This window comes from Cynoglossus semilaevis, chromosome 10, assembly GCF_000523025.1.
Source record: "Cynoglossus semilaevis isolate Cse_v1.0 chromosome 10, Cse_v1.0, whole genome shotgun sequence".
In the NCBI taxonomy this organism is placed as follows: domain Eukaryota; kingdom Metazoa; phylum Chordata; class Actinopteri; order Pleuronectiformes; family Cynoglossidae; genus Cynoglossus; species Cynoglossus semilaevis.
In genome coordinates this window covers 11,690,290-11,710,773 of record NC_024316.1, presented here as the reverse complement: position 1 = coordinate 11,710,773, position 20,484 = coordinate 11,690,290, and the positions used below count along the sequence as shown (strand labels likewise).

Below are 20,484 nucleotides of genomic sequence, written 5' to 3'. Positions count from 1 at the left end.
AAATGCAAGTTTATGTCGCAAAACATACCGGTAGGAGGAGGTATTTAAAGTTATGTTGTTAATAATCAATCATGCGTTCTTGAATTGATGTCAAATTTCAACAAAACTGTTTGCTTATATTTCATTTATAACAAATATTAACAAAGTAGAAAAAACATTATACATGAAAGGGTACTGACAATAAGCCGATTGTAATTTAATTACTATTTGTGTTTTTGTTTACAATGAAAAAGAAGAAAATCAAGATGATGCCGATCTCCAGCTACGACGCCACCACCACCAGGGAGCAGCAGCACGATTTCGCTCTTAGTCAAGCCCAAGAAGGGAAGAGGAAGCGGTAGGTACAGATAATGTTTGGTCTCTTTATGAAATGTAAACCTGTGAAAATCAGGAGCTGCACTGAGAACAGAAAGTATGGCGTAGCAGCTAAAAACTTGAAGGAGTTGCTCAAAAAAGGCTGCAAGACATTACAGGTGAGTACGTTCGCCTTTAACTACTGTACCGCCAGTTCCTGTCCGACCCGTGTACAACAAAACAACTACAGATAAACAAAAGACAACGTGAATCGTTATTTCAGTAGCCACAGATGAGGAAGTGGAACCAGTTGATTTAGATAGTGTTGGTCAAAACAGAACTGGTGTGATCCAGACAAGATATAAAATAAAATGAGTGTCACGACGATACGATAGGCACACGCTTGTTTGTAATCGAGCAGTATCTTTCATGAGTGACTTGTGCCTCACTGAGGGACACGCCAACATGTTCAAGACATAGTTCGTGCAATTGATAAGTTACGAAGGTTGTCAAATGATAAAAATTCACAAAAATAGTCCTTGTAAGACTGCAAGTATAATCACCGTACATCCATTTGAAGGCTAGCTTGTGGATATGCAGTCAACTATTTTATTTTGAAATATCAGCATTAATTTGAACAAATGTTTTTTTTTCTTTAAGTTAATCTGGAATTGTCTTTTAAACTTGAGTAGTAAATAAACATTAATAAATAAATATTTAACCTATTTATGTTTAAAATGAATTGTAATCCTGATATGTTAGTCAACAATTAAATTGGGATATAAACATTGAGGTTATGATGGTGCTCCTACTACACCTGTATTCTCCAACAATATCATAAAAAAATTGTAATTAAACCTAATTTGATACATGAGATACATACAAAAATCTTAGTGAGTGAGGCTACTGAGTAGTACACAAAAATGTGCATACAGTTAAAAAATTATGTTTACCTTGTCTACCTTAGAGAATCAGAGTGAAGGAGAGGGGGCAAAATTTGAATTTCACTGAGGATAACCTGCTTCTGTCCAAGTTTGTTCACATGTTCACAAACTCAGTGACCTATGTGGCCAGTTTTGAACTCATTACCTTCAGTTATCACTCTTTTTCTTTCTAATTGCTTTCAAATCATCTGACTGAATTAAACTGTATAAAAACAATATCAGACAGAACCGGCAGAACCAGCCCTTATGGAATTGAACCCTAGTATTATTGCAGTCTGAATTATTTTTATCCTGTTTTAACGTCAGAACACCTTTGTTGTCCAACTGCCTCAGGGCAGGAACTATCATCTTGTCTACTCTATTGTTGTTATAGAATGAAGAAAAAAATCTGTTTCATTATACACAATGACACCTGCTGTTTACTATAATAACAGATCACACTTATCCACGACCTTTGTACCCTTTTTGTAAAGTATATAAACTTTACAAAAAACATTTTCTAGGGGATGAACGTAATATACTGCATAACTGCTTTTTGAAATGTAACTTAAAATGTCCTGTGTTTTAGTTGCCACTGGCAGGTGCACGGGTGTGTTTGTATGCTGATGGGACACAAGTGACGGAGGAGTTTTTCCACACTCTGCCTGATCACACTGAACTGGTTCTTCTGTCCAGAGAGCAGTCTTGGAGTGGAGGTGTGTGTGTGGTGGGAGGGTGGGGGTGGGGCTTGTTAAATTATTATTTGTATAAGTAACCACTTGATTTCCCTTCTGATTTCAGCTCTATGCGACATAGGTCAGTTGCTGTGCCCAGACCAACACGGGGATGACCTCATCAAAGCAGCCAGGGGTCTTCTGTATGATGAGAAGTCTCCCAGGAGACGTAAAATCCTGACTGACCTGCTGCAGAACCTGGAGGATACGTCTGAGCTGGAGAGCAGAGAGGAAGATGAGGAGTGGTTTAAAGGTACATGAGGTTCATGGAGTGGTGTATGGTCAGGTGTCACGTAGGTTAAAAGTGATTCCAACCACTGGACAGAGCACATTAGTGTGCCGTGAGAGATCAAGTTTCTTGTAAAGAACAATCCAATTTAACTTAATTGGTCTAAAAAATTTGTATTTGTTTAGTTACTTCAGCTAATTTGTCTTTGTCTATAGGACAGTGACAAGCAAAACAATTAAATACTATTTCAGCAGGTGGCAGCAGATGGCTATAACATGTTCTTTATCCGTTCCACAGTAAAAACAAAAAAGAGAGACTTAGAGTTGTTAAAGTTGTCTTTCTTTAATTCCTGCGACTATAGAAGTGTTTTGTTCAGACACAAATTTAAGTAATTTGTAACAAGAAGATCTTTATATTTTATTACATATACTTTTTAATGACAATTCCGTCATTTACGTATGACAAGTGTGCATCATAGGATTTAACTGGTGTACAGTTTAGTATAGAATATCCACAAAATATCCAGTGTTTTGATGGTTAAATGGTCTCATCTCATCATTACATTCTGATTATGTTGGTTGTGTTTAATTTCAGGCATTGATGCTCGCTTCAAGACCAAGTCAGCCTACATGAAGTTCAACTGTGAAAGCAGGATTAGAGGTTACATGAAGGAGGTGAGTCAGTAATGAGTTATTATAACATATATATATTATAATAATATATATAATAACAATAAATTCCTTATTTATTTATTCCGTTAAGTTTTGATGTGAATCTGAAAAATTGTTATGAAGCCAGCTTTATATATATATATATAGATAAAGATGTTTACCATATGATCTTCAGGTGGATGAAGCCACCAAAAGCATTCAGAAAGCTACAGTCAAGGCAGAGTACTTGAAAACATCCCAGTGTCTGAGTGACATGCTAAAAGCAGACAGATACAACAGCTCTTACTTTGACAGGACTGAAAAGGAAGTGGATCGTCTCTGTACTCAGGAAGGATGGTTCACCTGTCAGGTAGAATATCAGTTCAGTTAAATACTGCACATTTGATTGGGACTTTGCTGTTTTTGAGCACATTGACATGTGATGAACTTCCTTACCTCCTCAGGGATCATTTGACTTGGAAGTGTGTCTGTCCCTACATTCAATTAATCCCTACAGCAGCAGAGAAAGTAGGATCATCTTCAGCACGTGGAATCTGGACCATAGGTTGGACACACTATTTTGTTATACAAATGCAATCCATATTTTACTTGTTTAATCCTTGTATTTGCACTTATGTGCTTCCTTGTCTGGTTCCTTAAGGGTTCCACATAACATTAAGGAACAGATTTTAATCAAAAATAATTCTGCTCATCACTGATCATTTACTAAGAATTATATCTATTACAAAAAATTAATATCACTACATGAGAATCTGTTGTCATACTGATTTAGGATTAAAGTTACTGCAGGTATATGTGCAGAGGGATTTACTTTTTTTTTTTTTTTTTTTGCATGATGTAGAAAAATATTCAGCATTGCCGTGTCCCTAATCTACCACAGTTATTTCCTCACACTATAGTTAGTATTGGATAAACAGTCACCCTTTTTTCTATCTTGTATCCAGGATAGAGAAGAAGAGGACCATCATTCCAGCTCTGACTGAAGCTCTGCAAAATCACAAGTCTGCTGATGTCAACCTGACCTACTTCTACCGCCTGTTGTTCACAAGGGAGAACCTGAAGCTGGTTCACATCGTGTGCCACAAGAAAGGAGCCCACAACCTGCTGTGCGATTCCAAGAAGATTTTCAGACAAGACAGGAACAATAACAAGAAAAATCCAACAAAGAAGAGGCGCTTGATGTAATCAACCAAACCTTTAATGAGCACATTTTACAAACACTGTGTTAAATGTGATGATGTGATGTCACCCTTGACCATGTAGAAAAATGGACGTTTCCGTCACTGACACTGGAGCAACTTCCTGCAGTAGCTTTGTATAAATGTAAACATACGGCCACTCAATCTGGCCCTCTGACTGACAAGAACTTTTAGTGGCATTATTCCAACAGTTTTAAACTCATTCTCTAAAAAACAGTAGGAAATGTCTTGAAATGAAAAAAATCTAGGACTGGACGGTTACGTCCATTTTTTTCTACATGGTCGTCAGTAACACAAATATATTCTCAGGTAAATGTCACCTCCAGAGCTCACTCTCTTCTTGATTCTTACACTGTGATTACAATCGTACAAGGCACCTGACAGTGAATAGAGACAAAGAATGTGAAAGTCACATTAATGCATTAATAGGTATAAATATAGAAACTATTTGAAAGGACGGAAAGAGTATTCAGCTATATACAAAATGGACTTGACTGCAGTCACTGCAAATGTTTTTTAAGCAACAATCAACAAACATATGCATACAGTCAGCTGTATTTCTGCTAAAAAGCTGCCAAAAAAGAGAAATTAAGTTCACAAAGATCATTTTATATGGAATATTAGGCACTCTTAGTATGATACTGAGCAGAGTGTTTACATTATAACATGTTTTTTGTGTTTTTTTTTCCCTCATCCCTTTTTGTACTATTTAATTAATGTGAACAGAATAGTCTTTATTGTCTGATTTGAATTGATGAATTCAAAAGATTTGTAGAAAATTATTTTCTAATGTCTTTCTGTGCTTAATTTCACCACTGTTGGGCATTTTCTGTCAACAGTAACTTTTCAAATAAATTATAAAACAAAACAATACCTTACTGATTCTAAAATGCTGTCAACACACACACACATTGGGATTGAAGGTGGTGGAAGATAATTCTAAGAAATAAAACCTTTTACTAGTGCACTGATATTTTTTTATAAACAGCAGCATTAATCCAACTCTGCAGTCAAGCCAGTGCTATGCGTAGAGAGTAAAGTGGTACAATTTTACAATCAGCTTTAAAACACCAAGCAGAGATGTCACACAGATGCTGAAGGCAGGAGTGATGGAAATATAACCATGATGTGACAGAACCAGTTTCAGAGTCAGAACACTTTGCTTTAAGCTGCTTTTGTAGAAGTGCTGAGAAGTTTTATGTCTTATCTCAGACATTGGGTTTTTTTTTATTCAGTCATGTTATACCTTAAACGCCTCTTGTGTCCTCCTGTGATGCACAGCTGAAGTGCCCCTCATCTTCATCGCTGTCTGCCCCAGCATAGAACTGTCTCCTCCTGTTGGCCTTCTGGTCGGAGGATTCTTGAGAAAGATCCTGCGGTACATAAAAAACTCAGTTAGATCTTATCATTCAAATTAAAGTGGAAAAGCAATACCAATACCAACGCAGTCAGGCTTTTCCATGTGACACGAGTACATGGGCGTTCTTGACTTGCATTGGAAATCCATCCTGTGGTGCGACCTAACTCATATTTGTCCACTCCTCTCGCCAACTAGTTCCTGTGCAAAGTAGTTGGCAAGTTTTAATGCCAAATGTAAAAATTATGGAAAAGACTTTCTTAATAAATGAATCGGTGATGGTAGCATAACCACAAAACGGTAGGTCGAGGATGACGTAAATCAAGGACCCCATGTATATGTCCCAGTTTCAAAGTCTTCTGTTTTTTCAAGTATGATCTTCATCGACCATCTTTAGAGCAGCCCACAAAGTCAACCTATGTGTAGCCTGTTACAACTATCCAGACTATTTCTGTTACTGCTCTGTCCTGTCTTTGATTTCTAATTTTTTTGTAAGTATTTCCTGCCAGAGAAGTGTTTGTGATTCTTAAGGGCGGCATTGACTTGATGCAGACTAAGAAAGTCTTTCTTCACCACCCCTCCACCCTCAGAAGCACAAATAATTATCTTACCGGTACGACGTCTAAGTTCCCAAAGAACTGCTCTATGGGAAGAATCTGGTTGCTGTCATCATCTGGAAAGATGGTGGCGCTGGTGTCTTTAATATCCAAACTCCCACAGTCCTGTTTGCCCCCAGTGCAATTTCTGCTGCAGTCGTCCCACTCCAGCCTTGTCTGCAGTTTGTTTTCTTTTCCCTCAAGTCCTTCAAGATCCGGAGATTCCGAGCATCGTGTCCTTCCCGGAGACCGATGGCATTCACAAATGATGCAGGAGCCTTTGCTCCGAGATCCACCTGTTTGGCTGTCGCCACAGTCAGCTGAACTGCTCTCGGGGGCAGAGTTTTTCTGAGAACCTTTCACACATCTCCTCTTTGTAGCAGATTCCTGAGATGCAAAAAATAAAAAGGAAAGATCACGAACATCAGATGAAAATGTGTAAATCATACACAGCAGACATTGATATAAACAGCAGCACTTGCTGTAAATGTTCTGGGCTCCGCTTCACACAGGCAACACAAACCTTTGTGGAGATCCTGACCTCAGGCATGCTCTTTCTCTTTCTGGAATTTGACCTGTCAGTTTGACCCGGCATCTGCAGAGCAACATAAAGTGGTTTGTTGTCATCTTTTGTCAACAGTGGTCCTTACACAGGAACTTAAAGCAATTGCCCATAGGCTTTAGCCAAACAATATTTTAGTATTTCAATCAATCTTCTATTAAAGTATAAACATCATATTGACATTGCAGGAAAAGCTGTTTTCGAGTTTATTCATTTTTAAGAAACGTTTTAATTTCTCATTAACTTAGAGTATATAAAAATATTTTAATTATTTTTTATTCATCCTCCCAAAGCCTGAATTTTCTGAATCCCTACGTGGTCGCATATAAAAAAGACCGATGTTTATCCAGTCCAGTCAAGTCCAGTCACAAAGTTGAAGATTTAATGCCGCGTAACGTAAACACAACTTAAGAATACTCACTCACTATTCTGACTTTTAAACATTAAAATATATTTATAATTGTCTATATCTCACAACACTTAACCGGAAGCGAATCCGACAACTAAGTAAACAAACTTGCTCGAGCGGGATCCACGAGTAGTGCGGTTTTGTAAGCTAAACAGACCAAAGTCACATGGCTCGGCAGCTAGGATCAGATCCATCCGCGCCCATTGTCGGCACACAGTTACACAAACTTATAAGTTAGCAGCTAAAGTCTGAAACAAGCTAACCTAACTTGAATACACAAAACATACATACCAATAACACATAAGCTAATATTGCTAACAAGATAGCTGCGGCCTGAATGAACTAGCATCAACTTATTACTGCCAGTATTACACTTACCGCATGAGTCAGTCACCAGCGTATTTTTCATTAGCTTTTTGTCGGAGTTTAAACTTTCTGCCTTCTTATGAGTTTGAACAGCACTTTCTTTCAGCTATGGCTGTACTCCCGTGATGTTTAGTCCATAACATCTATGGCGTCGTCACTTGGCCAGCCTTAGCCAGCCTGTCGTGGCTTCTTTGTATGTTTCCTGCTGCTGTCTCCGCTGCTGGTTCACCCATGGGTCAGAGAGCGTTCACGGTCGCCCCGCCCCCAAACTTTAGCAAGTGATTAATATGACGTAAACTAGAGTTACGCAGCTCCGACTTCCTACGGTCGCAGACGGTCTGAAATTCAAAGACGTATATTAGAGGAGTACCAAGTGTAACAATGTCAACAAGTCTCAAACTGCCTATGTTGCCAAATTAGGTCGATTTCACGGATTGGGTACTGACTCAGGCTACGCTCTACTGCATATCGATAGACATCACTGCATAATACTGTTTTAAAAGAAAGCAGTTTTGCACATACAGTAAGTGAAATAAAACTATTAATATTAAAACTATTTTTTCAGCCAAAGTAAAATCAACAAGAGCTAGTAACAAATTATGATAATTTTAATAACGACAGTAGTGTTGTATATGAGGTTTTAGTACTGTAGTTGTACTACAGATTCATATAGTACTGTATATACATTTCATAAAGAAAGCCGGCGAATTATTATCGTCACAAACATTCGTACTATTTAACAAAATAGGCAAAAACTTCAGAATGTAAAACAGATGTCGCCGAATAAACCAGCCCTAAATCCGGCCAGGGCAGTAAAACATGTATTAAAGAAAGATAATTTATTTTGAAGTTTTACTTCCGTTTTACACGTTTCCTTCGAAGGGATGTGATGAGTGTAGTTAATATTTGTGTCCACAGAACGTCGCTGTTTCTCTTGCAATGCAGTTGAACTAGTTTTATTTTATTATTATCATTATTGTTATTTAGAATGTTATCCTTTCTGCATATTAACGATGTTTTCATTTAATTTGTGAATTTGTTCATTTGTATTTCCACATTCAAGTAAAGAGTGAAACCACTTTAGAAAGAAAAGTGGCGAAATATTTGCATAATATTTTTGATTGGACAGGGAATTAAAACAGTGAACAGGGACTATGGAAGAGAAAAAAAGAAGGCAAGAAAACAGTAAAACAAACAGGATCGCAAGGGAGCAGGGAGGAATAGACAAGTCAACAGGTGAAATTAATGAGTCATAGGTAACAGCAGGGCAGAGCTGCGGGTAATTTACAGGAAGATCACACGTGACAAACATGGAAAAGACAACAGACAACAGAGATACATGACATAAATAAGGAAACCGAAAAAAGAAATGGAAAATCAGAAAAGGAACAATAAAACACGGGGGGTTAAACCACAAATCTAAATATCTTATTATAACCAAAACATACAGTAAATATTAAAATTATTAACCAAAGGTTGAACTTGTGAACAATGATCAGGTGTCAGGGGAAAGCTGATTGTTTTGGTGTAGTATGAGTGGCTTTTCCTGTAAATGGGCGTGTATTTATTTCGTATGTAAGATTACGATTCAGAATAAGATGGCATGGGGAGTCGTTCCTGTCTTCCAAGTGCATTTTAATTTAATTTGCAGATAATTTTGTCCTTAAACTGGGGCAGTACAACAGGAGTGGCCACATGTGTCTGTCACACACTGCAGTGACAACAGTACTGGGACTTTAAATCCAACTGATAAGGAATTAGATGATACTGGAGGCTGTGATATAATTATCAGTACTGGACAGAATGCAATGTCTCTGTCTGCTAATGCACAAAAAATACAAATACTTCAGTGTGGGTGAGTCAAATTGCTCAATCGAAGCCAGGGAATTACGCCTGGTGTCAAATAAGTGACGATCATTGGGGGGCGGAGACATTTCAAGGAGGGAGGAGGGGTGTCGCGAGGTAGAATGAATAGACGTCGTGTCCTGGAGCACATAATCACTCACACTCCGTAAAGAACACAGGGATACGTACCATCAGCATCCACATGGTACACGGGAGAACCGTCATGGGGGGAAATGAGCCCCAGTGCCACTCCAGTGCCAGTGGGTACAGATAGCTGAGGACGCAACAACCTGTGGTCTCCACATGAGTAGGGACAGCGGGGATACGGGCTGTGGCGCTGGAGTTGTGAAACAGTATGAAGGCAGCGGAACCCGCTTCTGAAGGTCTGTGGGCGCCTCACTGAGACTATGGATCACTTTTTTCGGAGGAAGCGGCTCGGTCTGCTGAAATCGCTGCTCAGCCTGTCTCTGGTCTTTGTGTCTTTTGTGATGATCCAGAAACTCAAGCTGGCGGAGAACGTCGGAGACAAACAGCCGAACGATGCTGACTGGTGTGTCCCAGAGTGCTTCACGTTTAAGAAGGGAATCGTTGCTAAACCTGCACCCGAGAGCTCCGTCTCCACCGTGCGTAACAGGGAGTTGGACGCGCAACGGAGTTCCAACGGCACTCCGACTCACTGGGACGCGCAGGTTCTCAACTGCAGTGAGGACGCGTCAGTTAAGACCAAGGACTGGTTTCAGCGACTGGACTCCAGGTTTCACCAGTTTGTGCTGCGCAGACACTGCAGGTACTTCCCCATGCTCATCAATCACCCGGAGAAATGCACAGACGGAGACGTGCACCTCCTCATGGTGGTTAAGTCCGTCATCGAGCAGCACGACCGACGGGAAGCTGTGCGTAAAACCTGGGGCAAGGAGCAAACGATTAATGGAAGGAAAATCAAAACACTGTTTCTGTTAGGGAAACCGTCCACAGGCAAAGACGACAAAAACCTGCAGAAACTGGTCGAGTTCGAAGACTCGCTCTACGGGGACATCCTGCAGTGGGATTTCATGGACACCTTCTTCAACCTGACCCTGAAGGAGGTCAACTTTCTCAAATGGTTCCACATCTACTGTCCCAGTGTCCAGTTCATATTTAAGGGAGATGATGACGTGTTTGTGAACACGCAAAACCTGCTAGAGCTCATAGACTTCAAAGTGGACGAGGACAAGGTGGGCGACCTATTTGTGGGGGACACCATCGCCAAGGCGACCCCCATCCGAAACAGGCAGAGCAAATATTACATCCCCAAAGAACTTTACGACAAGCCGTACCCGCCCTATGTCGGCGGTGGGGGGTTTCTGATGTCCTCCGTAGTCGTCAGGAAGCTGTTCATGGCCTCGGAGAAGCAGGAGTTATACCCCATCGATGACGTGTTTTTGGGCATGTGCCTGCAGAAGCTTGCCATAAGCCCACAGATGCACCCTGGCTTCAGGACCTTCGGCATCACCAGGCGCAGGGTGAGCACCATGAACAACGAGCCATGCTTTTACAAAAGCCTCATAATGGTGCACAAACTGAGCGCACCAGACCTGATCAAAATGTGGAACGTGGTCCAAAGCAAGGACCTGGTTTGTGCGCAGAGGTCTTCAATATGACAAGGACATGAGGACTTATTTAGGGCCATCAGACAAAAACTGGACATCATTTCACTGGATAAGACTGATGGTGTGATAACAGTGCCCTGCCTGAGTGCAGTTTTCTTTATGAAACCACTACCAAAAGATTGTATCATAGGTTTCTGGTTCTTTGTGCCATTCCATCTGGAAGTCCCTGAGTCAGACTGTCTCAACACGACATAGAAGTAAAATAGTAACTGTTTTTCTTTACTTGTTTAAAATCCAGCACATTTTTTTTCTTTAAACTTCAGGCTTTTTAAAAAAAGTGTCTGTCAATGTAACTGTAAGAGAATTAAAGAAATATTATGTCTATTTTTGTGTTTATGGTTTTCGGACAATATGCAGAAAAACTGTTCCGTCTGTTTCGATGTAGATTCATGTACGATACTGTTAATAAAACTACAAATACAGACGTTTTTGCTGTAAACAGCCCTTACTGAAATATTATTACTATGGTGTACACATACTGTATAGTTTCATTGGGTGTTTTAACCCATTACAATGAAAGAGGACTCTCTTACTTTCCATCGGTGGGTTAAAAAAAAGCACAAAAAACAGCAAATTACATATGAAGCCAAATGTATTGACTAAAAACATAAACAACGACCCTAAGATTAAGTGAAAAATTAGAAAGCTAATATTCTCATTTACAAAATGGCTGAACCAAAATAATTGTATTGTTTGTTTGACAGCTATCACCAACAAACCACTGTGCACAACACACACTGATATTACACCGTGTGCCAGAAATTGATAAAAAGCTAGTCAATAGTTACAATATTATGTAGCACATAAAAAGTATTAAACCGCTTTATACAGTGTACATTACATGACTTTGTTAAGGTCACCAACGTGAAATTATTAGGTGTCGACCAAAGCCATAAAATACTGTTCATACTGCTTTTATTTACACCTGTCCAAGGAATCCGTCTTCACCTTAACTACTGCATTCTCACTATGGCAATAATAGCAATTATAAAGTCATAACTTGCCTCTGATTCATACACGGGCCCTTTGGCAAATTGCTTGTGTCCCCGCACGGGAGGAAGTTAATTAATAAGTGCATCCAAAGACTAAACACAAAATCTGACACCAGAGCTCATAATATTTTCAGCAGTGAAACATTGTCTGCTGGAATGTCACACAGAGAAGAGAGTCTACTGCTCCTGCAACCGGAGCCTCAGGCTGGTTCCTTATTTCCGCCCAAACAATGAGAAGAGTGTTTCTGCCACATCAGTCACAGCCGTTGTCTGCAGCCCAGATTCAGCGTTTGCTCAGTCAGGTGTTCCCTTACGCATTAATTCGTTTTGTAGTACTTTTCTCAGCAATGGAAGCTACTGTATTTTATTCACATCCAGGGCTGGACTGGAAAGTTGGCAAAATTTGTCTCCAGTCCTCACTTCCACTTTATTCTTTTAGTTTTAATAATATTATTAAAATAATGAGCTAATTCTGTTTGTTTCCTCAGTGCTCTGTGTCATCATCCTTCTTATATTAACTCTGGATTAGAGACAACTCATGGTAAAACAGAGAAAACACTATACACACACTAGTTTTTGTCATGACTTCACTTAAGCTCATTTGTTTCCCCAAGGAACTATATACAGATCCTTTCCAAAAAATTAGAATATCGTGAAAAAGTTGTTTAATTTCCATAATTCCATTCAGAAAGTTAAACTTTCATATATTCATAGATTCATGGCCCACAATTTAATCAATTTCAGGTATTTGTTTATTTTTTTACATAATTTTGGCTTCCAGCTCATGAAACCCACAAAAACAGGATTTCAATAAATTCGAATACTGTGAATTAGAATACTGTTTTTGCAGAAAATAAATAAAGAAAAAAAGAAATCAATCAAAATATGGTACTTTCAAAATGATTGGTTGGGAATCCCTTTGCCTTAATCACTGCCTTGATGCGACGTGGCATTGAGGCAATCAGGCTGTGGCATTGCATAGGAGTTATGGAAGCCCACATTTCTTTGATGCTTGCTGTCAGCTCTTCTTTGTTGTTGGGTCTGGTGCCCCTCATTTTCCTCTTGAGAATACCCCATAGATTCTCAATGGGGCTTAGGTCCGGCGAGTTGGCTGGCCAGTCAAGCACTGTGATGGCATGAGCATCAAACCAGGTTTTGGTGCTTCTGGCAGTATGAGCAGGGGCCAGGTCCTGCTGGAAGATGAAATCTGCATCTCCATACAGATCCTCAGCAGAAGGAATCATGAAGTCCTCCAAAACATTCTGGTAGACTGTTGCGGTGACCTTGGATTTAAGAAAGCAGAGTTTACCAACACCTGCACTGGACATTGCACCCCAAATCATGACTGACTGTGGATATTTCACACTGGACCTCAAGCAGCTTGGGTTCTGTTCCTCACCCGTCTTCCTCCAAACCCTTGGACCTTGATTCCCAAATGAAAGGCACACTTTACTTTCATCGGAAAAGAGGACCTTGGACCACTGGCCAACAGTCCAGTCCTTCTTCTCCTTGGCCCAGTTGAGCCGCTTCCTACGTTGGCTCTGGTTCAGAAGTGGCTTGACCCGAGGAACCCGACAGCTGTAGCCCATCTCCCGGATTCGTCTGAATGTGGTGGTTTTTGAAGCTGTGACTCCTGCCTCAGTCCACTCTTTCTGGATCTCTGCCAGATTCTTGAATCTTCTCTGTTTGAGAATCCGCTGAAGCCCACGGTCATCTCTTTTGCTAGTGCATCTTCTCCTGCCACATTTTTCCCTTCCACTAGACTTTCCATTGATATGCTTGGACACAGCACTCTGTGAACAGCCAGCCTCCTTAGCTATAAACTTTTGAGGTTTACCCATCCTATGGAGGGTATCAATGATGGTCTCCTGGGCAGTTGTCATGTCTGCAGTCTTCCCCATATCGAACCGAACTGAGACAATTGAACCAAACCAAAGCAAATAAATAACACCTGGGGAAACCTGTGAAGGTGCTTTGAGTTTAGTAGATGATTGGTGTGTGACACTCAGTTTAAAACATTCATGCCCTGATGATTTCTTCACAGTATTCTAATTTATTGAAATCCTGTTTTTGTGGGTTTTATGAGCTGGAAGCCAAAATTATGTAAAAAATAAACAAATAAATACCTGAAATTGATTAAATTGTGGCCCATGAATCTATGAATATATGAAAGTTTAACTTTCGGAATGGAATTATGGAAATTAAACAACTTTTTCACGATATTTATATATATATATATATATATATATATACTGCATATATATATATATACTGCATGTATATATATATACACATATATACAGAGTATATATGTGTATATATATATAAATATACATATATATGAATATATGTATATATATTATACATATATATGTATATATATACTGTATATATGTGAATTCATCTGAATACTCTAATAATAATATCTTTTCTAAAAGTGCGTATTTGCAGGCAGTAATGCTTGTTACCATGATGTTAGACCCAGGGGTTTTGAAAAACCTCCTTATTTCTTCCCAGGTGTAGGCCCTCTGTTCAGGCCTGGGATCCGACTGCTTCTTCCTGTAGCTCCACCTCTGGCTCCGACTGTCAACCTCTGATTTCGATTAGCTCCTCCATCGGCCCGGCCTGGACGCAGACACAACACAATACACACACCCTTTTACAAATCTTTTGCCACAACTCCTGACACAAAGAGGTGTTTTTACTGTGCATGCTGTTGCACAAGAGGAAAACTGGAACTGCCAGTGATGACTGTAAACAGTTTCCTGGTGTCACCTGTCACCTTAAATTAATTTGGAAATTTGCAACAATAGACATGTTGGTGTTCTTTTGTGCGGGGGTTTTCAAACTTTAGATTTTTTTTTTTACTAATGAAGAAAATGAATTGTTGGGGTTTTGCAAAGGAATCTTTGCCCATATTTGGTGTGTGACTTAAGACTGAACTGTCATTAAAATTGTCTGAAGCACTGGTCATTCATAATAGGGAACAAATCTGTACTACAGTACACATCAGCAGATATTTAGTTCTGTAATTTCTATAAATGCAGACTCATTAAAGTCATGGCAGAGTGAAGCCTTAATAAAGAATTAAATTAAAAAAATCTGTACATTTGTTGATAAAAGTTAGATTTGTCTTGTTTGTAATCTTACTTAAACTAGTTTTATATATATATACACATACATGTTTATTTGGGGGGTAGGGGGCTACAGTGTGTGTGAGCAGAGCAGCGGGTGCATGAATGACTTACCTTGTCCTGGCATGGTTCTCTGGGACACCGCAGTCCTGCGTGAGTTTTGTTTACAGCCGTCTCTGTCCATGAGGTGAGCCTTCCAGGCCTGCAGCAGGGACAAAGTAGCTCAGTGAGTCCGTCCCTCTGCCTAGTTACCCTCTCTTCTGAGACAACCACAGGTGACTGTGGGCCCAGTCAATACTCCAGTGGTTGCCCTCCCTGACACTAACACTGCAGTCTTTCATGAGGCCTGTGCTCTCCACTCTGGCAGCCAGTCTGTGACTTACTGTGAGTTTTTCCTGACTCAATTTAAGGATGTGTAGAGGTGCATTATAGGAATCACGTTCATAAAAATAAAAAAAATATGCACTACTTTTATTTTCCTCTGTATTTTTGTGGTTTTACAAAAAACTGTCCCTGTGATACATGCACACTGAATGCACTCCTCTGTGTTTCATGATACGTCTGACATCTGACCACTGATCAGTCACAGGTAATATCACACAGCTGGTATCAGATAACAGGAGGAAAGCACCTGCTGTGACATCACTTACCGGCTGTTGAGTCTTTTACTGAATTCCGACAAAGGTTGCAGAAGAGTAACGACAAGCAAATAAAACTATTCTGGTACACTGCAACCTTTTGTCTCCTTCATACAAACAGAGACACACACACACAGGATTCATGAAGGGCATCCAGCCAAGAGAAATCCAGCCATGTACACAAGCTGTGAATTAAATATTCTATTTGGTTTTGCTATGGTGCAAACATTAGGTCACAGATACTGATGTTGGCATTGGTACCGGACACGGTACTGCTACCGTACCAGGCAACCACCCCGCACCTTGACACGGAATGTTTGCCCTCATAATAGCCCTAGAATCCACGCTTTAAGGAGCAATCCCACATGGGCACGGTACAACAGTCCTAGTCTGAGTGTATTCCTAGTCACTAATTAGTTGAGACATTTAATTACTCAGCTACTTAGTTGTAAATTACACTTTGTTTACTGGAAAGCAGGAGTGTAAAGTTCACCTTAAATTTATTTTTAATACTAGATTTACCATGCTTTATCCTTCTCTGAGTTTCATTTTATTTTTTGATAAATATTTTTAAAATGTTATTGTATCTATAGTTCTATTTATATTATATATATATATACACATACATATATATACATAGATACATATATATATATATACACATACAAACCCATATATGCATACGTAAATACATATATACAGTATATGTCCATCATCCATATATATATATACGTATATATATATGTATATATATACATATATATGTATATATATATATGTATATATATACACATATATATGTATATATGTATATTATATATATATACATATATACATATATATATAAATTATTTCACTCAATTGATGTATTGAAAATTTTTAATGGGACAACTCTACCTGTTATATTATGACAGGGATAAATACACAAATAAAATGACAACAATTGACCTTTTCTCTTTCAACTAATAAAAATGTGAAGAATCCCACTGCATTGACTTCAATCTTGAGAGAATGGAAAACAGGCAATTAGGAACAAAGGGTTCTCCCTCTTTGAAGTCCATGAAAAGCAAGTTTATAACCTCAACACCTGTTTGTCCCTCAAACCTAACATTAGAGACTTTTTCTAGAGATGCTAGTTATACTAACAGGGAAAAGGCGAAGAAGACTAATGTACAGGAAAACACTCTAGGAAACACAGTGATTTATAAATCTGAAGTTCTCACACCCTGTATTTACTACAGGGGTCTGAAACTCTAAAGAGCTGAGGGCCACTACTGCCCCTGTCATTTCTATGGAGGGTCACATCAGCGCAAAAACCCAGTTTCGTCAGAATGTGAGAAACTTAACTGTAACAGCTCCGTTTTTTACATGTGTTTTTCAATTGTACCTCCTCTCCGGGGTGGAAGTTGTCATGACACAAAGGACAGTGGTTGGAACATTTGCTGGACACTGGAGCTGAAACGGAAACAGGGGAAAACCTGGTGAACACTCCAGAAAGAATCGGATTACAGCAGTGGAGCAGAAAAAGCATAACCTTTACCTTTATATACCTGAGATGAATGGGAACATGGTGAACTATCTTCATTTACAGTTTAAGTGTAAGCTAATACAGAAGATTTACTGTGTCACCAGCTCTGTTGACATTAGGGGGCATAATTAGAAGATTACAGAGATGTGGTGAATTCTCAGACCTACTCTGTTGGTGTTCTGGGTTCTGGTTCCTGGTTCTTAAACTAAAGCCATCAAATGTTTAGTAAATAAATGAGACAAAAACCACGGTTGTATTCCCCCCATTTAGGCAGCTTAGTCCATTTTTTATTTATTCTTGGGAAAACTTTTTCTAAGACTTTTTGGGAAAATTATTTACATGTATGTCAGTAATGATGAGAGGCGAATGTTTTTTTATGAATTTTAACTTTTAAAAAGGGCTTAGTTACATATTACTAGGAAATTTATTGCATTTTTATTCATTTTTGGAAACATTAAATTTTTTAAGACTTTTCTGGGAGATTATTTGCATGGATGTCAGTAGTGATCAATGGTGGATGTTCTAAAAATGAATTTTTTCTCTCAATTTTAAGCAATAAAATGGGCTTAGCAATGTTTTAGAGCAAATTAGTGCATTTGTATTCATTTTTGTGAACTCTTATTTTAAGACTTTCCATAGATGTCAGTAATAATCAAAGATGAATGTTCCATAACATGTGAGTTTCTGATATTTAGGCATTAAAATGGGCTTAGTTACATGTTTTGGGGCAATTCAGTGCACTTATTTATTTTTAGAGGACTTTTTTGGGAAATTATTTGCATAGATATCTGTAATAAGCAAAGGTGGATATTCCAAAAAATGCTAACCTTTAAAGGGGGCTCAGCTACATGTTTTTGGCAATTAAGTGCATTTTTACTCATTTTTGGAAACATTTTATTTTTATATTTGTTTTTTCCTTTATAAATATTTTGTGTTGGAAAGGTATTTGAACATATCTCTCGATTTCTTCTTCAAACTATATTTATTAATGCCATTTTGTATAGTAACTACAGTTATACTTTTATAACTTTTCCTATTTACTTTCAACAGCTGATCTAACAGACTCACGGTTGCAGGAAGGGCTCTGCAGATGTTGACTCAGATCTTTGGTGACCACGGCCTCAGAACAGCGCTGGCACTGGCTGAATTTGGAACTGCTTTCACAGTCCCCCAGGAGATGTTCTGTGAGGCTGACTATCTCCACGATCTGTGAACACACGGCAGAACACTTTAGAGACTCTTACAGTTGTTAACTGAGGAGGGTGTTCAAAAATGTGTCAGTCCACATACCTGTCTACACTCATTGCAGTGTTGCAGCATTGGACAGTGTTTCCAGTAATGAAGATCAAGACCATCTTCTGTGAACAACTTGTCCTTTTTACCACAAAATATACACAAGCTATAAAAAGAATATGAAGTAAATTAGAAAGTATCCTATCAAAGCAAAGCCATCAGTATAGAAATAAAAATATGACTTGTAAGGGAAGACCCTGTAGTTGTGTGCTGCACTGGAATGCAGTCACTTACTTGTCCTGGGAACTGATTGACTCTGAGACATCCTCTGTGTCTGTGATCTTCTGTGGGGCTTGAGTGACGGATTGAAATAAAAAAAAATGTATATGTCCAGAGTGCACCCATTAGTCATCACAAATTTAATAGCAAACAAATAAAAAAATCTAGGATTTAATGTTGTTCACGTCAACATTAAATCGCATCAAAACATGCATTTAAACATGGTTTTACAAATATATTTTGGAAAAAAAAAAATAGAAAACCATTTGGAGTTGACCTCTGTTCTTAGCTCTTTCAAGCATATTCTATTTGTGTGCAGCATACTGCAGCTAATTACTGCTTCACCATGCTTGGCCTGTGGCCTCAAATAATTTTCCTGCTCACAGCCCTTCTGGATTTGTATTCTATTACCAAGTCATCTAAAGTATTCTGGACCTAAACCAAATAGTGATCTGTGGACTAGTGGCATGAATTAGAAATCTACTCTGTAACCTACTCTGAGAGCCACTGAATTGAAGTGCACTGATCTCTTTGTTCTGTTCAACATGTGATAAACTTGACAGTCAGCAACAGAGTTCTTCAGATTTAGATCCAAAGCCATCATTTACAGGCCCAAAAGAAGAGTTCCAGAACGGATCTCTGAGGAACTCCACGTCATAGCCACTTGTTTGGCTTCTCTTCACAATCCTAGTCAACAGTGAGTTCAACATTATGCTGTGTTTCCATAGCATCAGACAAATAACAAAAACTGACATCATGAGTAAGTGATATTTAAATTTTCTTCTGTTTGTCATGACTGCACTGATTAATCAATTTCATTAGCAAACATAAAAAACACAGCACTTTTGAAGAAGATACTTGAATAGACGTAGACGTCTTTATATGTGACACTGTAGTGGAAAGATGCCGCTCAAACTCTCTGCTCTGGTCTTCCTGTTTTTGGCCACAAACTCCCCCGTTATGTGGTTTATGTGATAGAAAAATGTGATAGAAAAAAATGAGATCAAAAACGTTTCTACTATTAATGAGAACTATAACATTTTAGAACAACTTTTTTTATATATTTTAGATGGGGAGGAAAAAAGTTTTACTTATTAATTACCCTCCCCATCCCCCTTTGAAAGATTAAATTGTTTTCAATTGATTTGCACAGTTTTGTAGGTCACATTAATAGTGGAAAGGTTGTGGTCTCTTTTCTTATGACACAAAAAAACTTTGCATTTGAACAAGGGTGTAGGCCAGATAGGCTAGGCTACATCCAGATGATACCTTGCAGGCAGCAGGGCACATTTACCCAGAAACATTCATTAGGACAGTAGCGTAAGTGCTAGTCCATTACTACTAGGTTACTAGAAGGTAACCATTAGTATATCACAATCATCGGGTTCCATTGTGGAAAACAGAACACATTTCTAGGCATTAGTGTAAGTGCATACTAACTGACCTTAAATTTAAGAAAAGTGAACTACTACTACTGGACCCAAGTCCGCTTCCTTAACCACTAAGCCACCACTGCCACTTAAATGGTTTAAGGTGTTTATTCATTTTAAGAAAACAGAGGTTCTGACTTTCCTCTCACATCACTTACTTGTTTTGATACTTTTGTGTGTCTCTTTTTCAACATTGGGTGCTCCCTTCTTGGTCACTGGTGCTTTGGTGCCCTGTTTGACACTCTCCTTCACAAACAGAGGGAATGTTTCAAACAGAAATGCAACCAGTCAGTGAACTATTTAAAAATGAATTGGTGACTTCAGATGAAGTCAGTTTAATGAATGTTGACATTTCCAAGACTCATGTCTGCACGGTTCTATACACAGTAGTAGACATTATAAGACGTGATGTAATG

General features: G+C 38.8%; 3 protein-coding genes across 4 annotated transcripts in view; 2 read left to right on the top strand and 1 right to left on the bottom strand.

Annotated features, from left to right (window-relative positions):
- Positions 1-300: 300 nt before the first annotated feature.
- On the top strand, positions 301-4,250 carry dffb (DNA fragmentation factor, beta polypeptide (caspase-activated DNase)). Its single transcript, XM_008318770.3, has 7 exons — positions 301-473; positions 1,807-1,933; positions 2,019-2,204; positions 2,775-2,854; positions 3,027-3,200; positions 3,295-3,395; positions 3,796-4,250. The coding sequence occupies exons 1-7, from the start codon at positions 351-353 to the stop codon at positions 4,034-4,036; spliced, it is 1,032 nt and encodes a 343-aa protein (XP_008316992.1). The 5' UTR covers positions 301-350; the 3' UTR covers positions 4,037-4,250.
- Positions 4,251-6,343: 2,093 nt separating this feature from the next.
- Positions 6,344-20,484, bottom strand: part of cep104 (centrosomal protein 104) — a 29,134-nt gene continuing 14,993 nt past the window's right edge. Inside the window, exons 16-24 of one of the 2 annotated variants that reach the window (XM_008318766.3) lie at positions 20,227-20,314; positions 18,654-18,711; positions 18,417-18,525; positions 18,195-18,333; positions 16,986-17,053; positions 15,075-15,162; positions 14,295-14,451; positions 6,527-6,598; positions 6,344-6,390 (exon numbers count right to left, since the gene is read on the bottom strand). In XM_008318766.3, the coding sequence (XP_008316988.1) occupies positions 14,330-14,451; positions 15,075-15,162; positions 16,986-17,053; positions 18,195-18,333; positions 18,417-18,525; positions 18,654-18,711; positions 20,227-20,314 (672 nt within the window). In that variant the 3' untranslated portion in view covers positions 6,344-6,390; positions 6,527-6,598; positions 14,295-14,329. Of the gene's footprint in view, positions 6,391-6,526; positions 6,599-14,294; positions 14,452-15,074; positions 15,163-16,945; positions 17,054-18,194; positions 18,334-18,416; positions 18,526-18,653; positions 18,712-20,226; positions 20,315-20,484 lie in introns of those variants that run through there. The other variant, XM_025059690.1, reaches the window with a different exon arrangement.
- b3gnt7l (UDP-GlcNAc:betaGal beta-1,3-N-acetylglucosaminyltransferase 7, like) lies at positions 7,433-11,258 on the top strand. Its single transcript, XM_008318769.3, has one exon. The coding sequence runs from the start codon at positions 9,593-9,595 to the stop codon at positions 10,823-10,825; it is 1,233 nt and encodes a 410-aa protein (XP_008316991.1). The 5' UTR covers positions 7,433-9,592; the 3' UTR covers positions 10,826-11,258.